This window comes from Myotis brandtii, unplaced genomic scaffold, assembly GCF_000412655.1.
Source record: "Myotis brandtii unplaced genomic scaffold, ASM41265v1 scaffold125, whole genome shotgun sequence".
In the NCBI taxonomy this organism is placed as follows: Eukaryota; Metazoa; Chordata; class Mammalia; order Chiroptera; family Vespertilionidae; genus Myotis; species Myotis brandtii.
The window spans coordinates 14,422,019-14,428,171 of NW_005354385.1; the positions used below are offsets into that span (position 1 = coordinate 14,422,019).

Consider the following 6,153-nt stretch of genomic DNA (forward strand, 5'->3'; position numbering starts at 1 on the left):
ACCACCAACTTACACCATACACAAAAATAAACTCAAAATGGATAAAGGTCTTAAACGTAAGATGGGAAACCATAAAAATCTTGGAAGATCCATAGGCAGCAAAATATCAGACATATGTCATAGCAATATCTTTACCAATACAGTTCCTAGAGCAATGGAAACTAAGGAGAAAATAAACAAATGGGACTACATCAAAATAAAAAGCTTCTGCACAGCAAAGGAAACCATCAACAAAACAAGAAAGCCCACTGCGTGGGAAAACTTATTTGCCAATGTTACCTTTGATAAGGGTTTAATCTAATCTCCAAAATTTATAGGGAACTCATACAACTTAACAAAAAGAAGATAAACAATCCAATCAGAAAAATGGTCAAAGGACCTAAATAGACACTTTTCCAAAGAGGACATACAGAAGGCCCAGAGACATATGAAAACATGCTCAAAGTCACTAATCATCTGAGAGATGCAAATCAAAACAACAATGAGGTACCATCTCACACCTGTCAGAATGGCTAGCATCAACAACTTAACAAACAACAAGAGCTGGAGAGGATACAGAGAAAAAAGAACCCTCGGGCACTGCTGGTGGGAATGCAGGCTGGTGTAGCCACTGTGGCAAACAGTATGGCATTTCCTCAAAAAATTAAAAATGGAACTGCCATTTGACCCAGTGATCCCACTTCTAGGCTCTTCTCTCTTTTTTCAAATATGCTTCCATTGATTCTAGAGAGAGAATAAGGGAGAGGCAGAGAGAGAAAGAAACACTGATATGAGAGAGAAACATTCATGGGCTGCCTCCTGCACACTGCCTACTAGGGATCAAGCCTGAAACCTGGGCATGTGCCCCAACCCAGAATCAAACCAGCAACCCTTTGGTGCACAGGAGACCGCTCAACCAACCGAGCCACACCATCCAGGGCTGAGGAGAACTTTTTATACAGTTAAGCTTTGCTGTGGAAACAGAAGCAATGACAGTAGAAACCCTGGATCCTGCTTGGGGACAGATCATGGAGTTACTGCCTGGATTTTGAAAGCTGGATTGACTAAGTTTGACTGAGCAAGCACCCTCCCCACCACTTATTCCTTCAATAGTTCAAGATAGAAGGGAAAGCTGCAAGGCCTCTTGAGATTTGCATTTTGTGGCGGTCTTGAACATATGACACTGCAAAGCATTGGGGTGAAGATAAAAGAACTTACCCCCAAATATTTAGAGCTTTTTAATACCTCATAGTAAAAATATTGTTATTTTCTCCTTCTCTGTCTCTCGTTATATATGCAGATAGATAGATATAGATATATATATACCAGGTACATCTTTAAGTATATGTATATCTGTGTGTGTGTATTTCAAACCACTGGGAAGTATTAAGCTATTTACTTAATATAATATAAATATATAACATACTGTTAATAATTTAGTAACTATATTTTTATTTTGCATAGATAACTTAGAAAATAGTTTACTGGGTATCTTATTCCATTAGAAAGTGTGGTATGTGGGGGTAGGGAATTTGTATGTCTCTTTGAAGTCATGTCCTAGCCCCTACAACAGTGTCTGGCTCATCCTTGGCACTCATGAAGTGTTAGTTGAATGGCTGACTGAATGACTGAATGAGTTGACATGAGCTTGAAGTGGTTCTAAGTCATTTATATCAGTTACTACCAATTAACTTTCAATTTGTCTTACATATATTTTTCGAAAACATAGGATATGTACTCTGAAAAATATATGGCAGTTTAAGTTTTACAAATAATACATATGAAATGCTATATAATGTTAACTTTTGTTATTATAATTGAATAATTTAAAAAACTCACATGAAGTGATATTGAAATATGTTGTTATGACAGACCTTTTATCAAATATTTATTAAATTCCTTTAAAATGTATATAAATATCCAGGAGACTGTGCGGCAGAATTGTAATACTACCATTAAAACATTTTCTTCCCATTTATGTGTGTCTGTTCAATGTTAAAAATGTCTCAATAAAATTTCAGGCAATTGCCTCATTTCTCAAATAAGATGGCTAGTGGAAAGAGTATTGGACTGGGGGGAGTCAGCTGCCAATATTCTCAACCATTTTGCTGATTTTGTAAATTAATCTTTTCCTAGAGAGCAGTTTTCCTCATTCATAAAGAGGATAAAAGAAATGATCTCTCAAATCCTTTTCAGTTTTGAAATTTCGATTCTAAGTATCTTAGTGTTTGGCCTTTTGTCTACGAGCTTCATTAAACTCTCAATCACCAGGCAAAATGTGCAAACTCTTCCCCAGTAGAACGAGACGTACCTGCATTGCTGTCGGTACCTGTTAACTCCTGGGCAAGGGCTTCGTTCTCCGTTTGCCTCAGAACAGTCACAAACGCAGAAAACCAGTTTTCTTTCTGCACAATCCTTCTCAGTAGCTCTCTCACACCTGCCTCGTTCCCATTTTTTTCTGCAGCAGAAATCTGTTTTAAGAGAAAAGCAGAATTAAAAAAGGTCAAACATCCTCTGAATGAATTTAAAAAGGAACTACCTTTAGAAAAATTGAGCAATTAAGCATAAGTATAAATAAAGACCTATTTCCAACACTAAAACAGCAGGGCCACTTGTAGCAGTAAATATTTTACCTCAGTTATTCTGAATAAGAGGTGCAAAAGAAAGGGCCTTTAATCTCTAGCCATTTTACGTCTGTTTGCATCAATTTCTGTCTGTATTTCTCGGAGGACCTGATTCTTTTTAACTCATAGAATCTGCAAATGGGAAACAAAACATTTCTTATCCAACTCCTGTTTCTTGACTATCACCATTTATGATGTCCTTACTATCATCACATATTCTTGCCTACTTAATATTTGCAATATTTATTATTACCATAATATTTTTCTTAAATTGGTATTTATTTCATATTATCAGAACATTTTATTTCTATATCCCCCCCCCTTTTTTTGAAATAGGGAGCAGAATTATTTCTACATCTATTTGTTACAAACCTTAGCTTTCATTAAACTTCTTTTCAAGATTAATCTAAGCAAATCTTTCTAACTGTGGATCATTTATGAAACGATTATCACAGTGCATCTCCCCAGTTCGTAATATAGCACCAAACATTTGGAGAAAAGAGTAATACAAGCCACATTTAGACCAGAAAAACCATCAGACAGGACATCATCAGCTTGCTGTGCCCTTAGGCAAGCTAATTCATCTCTCCGGCCTCAGTTCCTGCATGTGTAAACTGAAGCATCTGAAAAGAAATGTCAGGCCTTCTCCATCCTTGTTTCACTAGGATTACCTGGGGAGCTTGGAATCACCTGATGTCTGGGATCTACTCCCCAACATTCTGATTTATTTTTGTCTATTCTGGGAAACTAGAAAAACAAAATTTCTTTTTTAATCCTCACCTGAGGATATTTTTTTCATTGCTTTTTAGAGAGAGTGGAAGAGAGAGAGAAAGACAGAGAGAAATATCAATGTGAGAGAAACACTGGATTGTTCGCCTCCTACATGCGCCCCGACCAGGGCCCAGGTTGAGGAGGAGCCTGCAACTGAGATACATGCCTTTGACCGGAATCAAACCCGGGACCCTTCAGTCCGCAGGCCAACACTCTATCTACTAAGCCAAATCAGCTAAAGCTAGGAAATTGTTTAAAAAGCTGGTTTGGCTCAGTGGATAGAGCATTGAACTGCAGACTGAAGGGTCCCAGGTTCGATTTCGGTCAAGGGCACATGCTTGGGTTGTGACATGCCCTGGAACCCTCCCACCGTCCCTCCCTGGCTGGCTGGTCCCCATCAGCCTCGGGACTGGGCGAGATGCCCCGATCGCCAGCCAGGCTGAGGGACCCCACCCGTGCACGAATTCGTGCACCGGGACTCTAGTGCTGTTATAAAGGCTTTGTATATATTAACCCAGCAACCCTAAAGAGTGTAACAATATTAACCCATTTTACAGATTTAAAAAATCCAAGGTGCAGAGAAGTCCAGTTACCTCCCCAGGGACACACAGCTAAGTAAATGACTGAGGTAGAAGTGGATCCCAGCAATTGACTTCAATGCTAGCTTCCTGTACTATAATTATAGGCAATAGTTGTCTCTAATTTTATGTTCATTTTCTGGCAAGAAGGTTTAAAATGCTTACTTGAATTTCATAAATTGTAGGTGATTTCAGTTCATCTCTCCCACAGCATTTTCTAAGTAGATTATTGCTTATTTCTTGCCTTTTTCTCTAACTTCATTAATCTCCTAATAAAAATTCTTTGTCTTCGAAGGTGTTTGTAATCTCATTATTATTATTAAATAATTTAATCACAAAGAATTTATCTAAAACCAAGTCAGGCACTATAATAAATACTTTGATTAAAAACCTAAGCATTTTATGTCCACTAAATTTTCTTTAACTGTTAATGAGTTGATTTTTACTGTAAAATTACATTTGTCCAACTTGTTTTGCCCTTACTGAGTTTAGGCATTTAAGGATTCTTATGCCATTATTTCCTATATGTATTTTTATCATTTGAATGTAGAGCTACATATAATACCTGTGCAATTTTGTCAGCTTCATCAAGAACCTGAGTTGTTGTTGTTTTTTTGCCCTGACCAGTTTGGCTCAGTGGCTAGAGCGTCTGCCTGTGGACTGAAGAGTCCCAGGTTCGATTCCAGTCAAGGACATGTACCTTGGTTGCGGGCACATCCCCAGTAGGGGGTGTGCAGGAGGCAGCTGATGGACGTTTCTCTCTCATGGATATTTCTAACTCTCTATCCCTCTCCCTTCCTCTCTGTAAAAAATCAATGAAATATATTTTTTTTAAAAAGACTCTGAGTTTTTAAGGAATATCCCCCCCCTTTTGGCTAGAAAAAAATCAATACTCGTTGAAGCAACCACCCATTTTTTAAAAAACTTAATCTGTTCTCCTAAAACCCAGTAAAGATATTAGATTCCAACAGATGATTGCTGAAATTCTTGGGAGGAAAATATTTAGCTTTGAAGCTGCAACAGGATTCCAATCTCCATACACTAGTCCCTCCTACCCATATATCACAGCTCCTGAAAATGGTCCTAGATTTAACTTTGTGTCCAGTGACTACCCAAACAAACTTACATAACTGATTTACTTATTCATCGATTTGGTTTAAATTTACAGACTGGCACAAAGGTGCCATGATAGGGAAAAGATTGGAGACTAACAAAGGTCTGTATTTTTATGGAGCTTATGTTGCAGTGTTGATCAGTGTTTATTCTTCCAACAAATAGTGAAAGAATGTCTAGCTTATACTAGATACTGTTGTGAATATTGGTGACTAAGCAATAAGTACAAGAGTCACTTTATGGATCATTATAATAGAACTAGAGGCCTGGTGCACTAATTCATGCATGGTGGGGTCCAGCCAGCCCGCCCTGATCCGGCCAATTGGAAGGTTGGCCGGCTGGCCCTGCTCCCAATCGGGCCGGTTGGCCGGCCACAGTGTGCACCATAGCCACCGGTTGTTCCAGTCGTTCTGGTTGCTTGGCTTTTATATATATGGATGATAGCTAACTGTAGGGAGTGCCCCTGTACTGATATGCTTCTGTTTTAGGATGCTAATTGGACATTTTGGCCCATTCACTGACTTAGACAGCAATGAACTCTGGAAAAGAAGGGGTCCCATAAACATTTCCACAATGTCTTAATATCAGTCTGAACAGCTCAAGAGAAGTAAACTAAAAGACCAAGTAAAATATGTCTACTGGAAAACAGGAAAAGAAATAAAAGAAAATATAATTTTTTAGAAGTTCTAACTACTTAGTTGAATACTACTTTATGTTGTTCAGAAATCAAATTTTGAATTCTTATGTTTATCATCCATCTATTCCCCAATGGCTGATATGATTCATCATATCATATGTTTGTATCTCTCATTCCAGACAACTCTTTGAAAATAAATTGATCAATCACTTAAATATTAACCAATCACTATTTATTAAGTACCAACCCTATACCTCATATTGGCTAGGTTCTGGGAGCTTAAAGATCAAAGTTATAGTTTCTTCTTCAAATCACACTTTAATCCAGGGACTTTAAGAAGCAGATCTCAATTTCAACATGGGAGATTTACCTAAATTCTCTAAATTCACAAGGAAATATAACCAAATGAATGATAAAAAAAAGTCATCATCATCATCATCATCATCATCAT

The 6,153-nt window shown here is 37.7% G+C and overlaps 1 protein-coding gene across 1 annotated transcript in view; it reads right to left on the reverse strand.

Annotated features, from left to right (window-relative positions):
• IFIH1 (interferon induced with helicase C domain 1) overlaps window positions 1–6,153 on the reverse strand; it is a 60,643-nt gene that overhangs the window by 47,889 nt on the left and 6,601 nt on the right. The window contains exon 2 of the mRNA XM_014534162.1: window positions 2,291–2,450. Coding sequence (XP_014389648.1) covers window positions 2,291–2,450 — 160 coding nt within the window. The remainder of the gene's footprint in view (window positions 1–2,290; window positions 2,451–6,153) is intronic.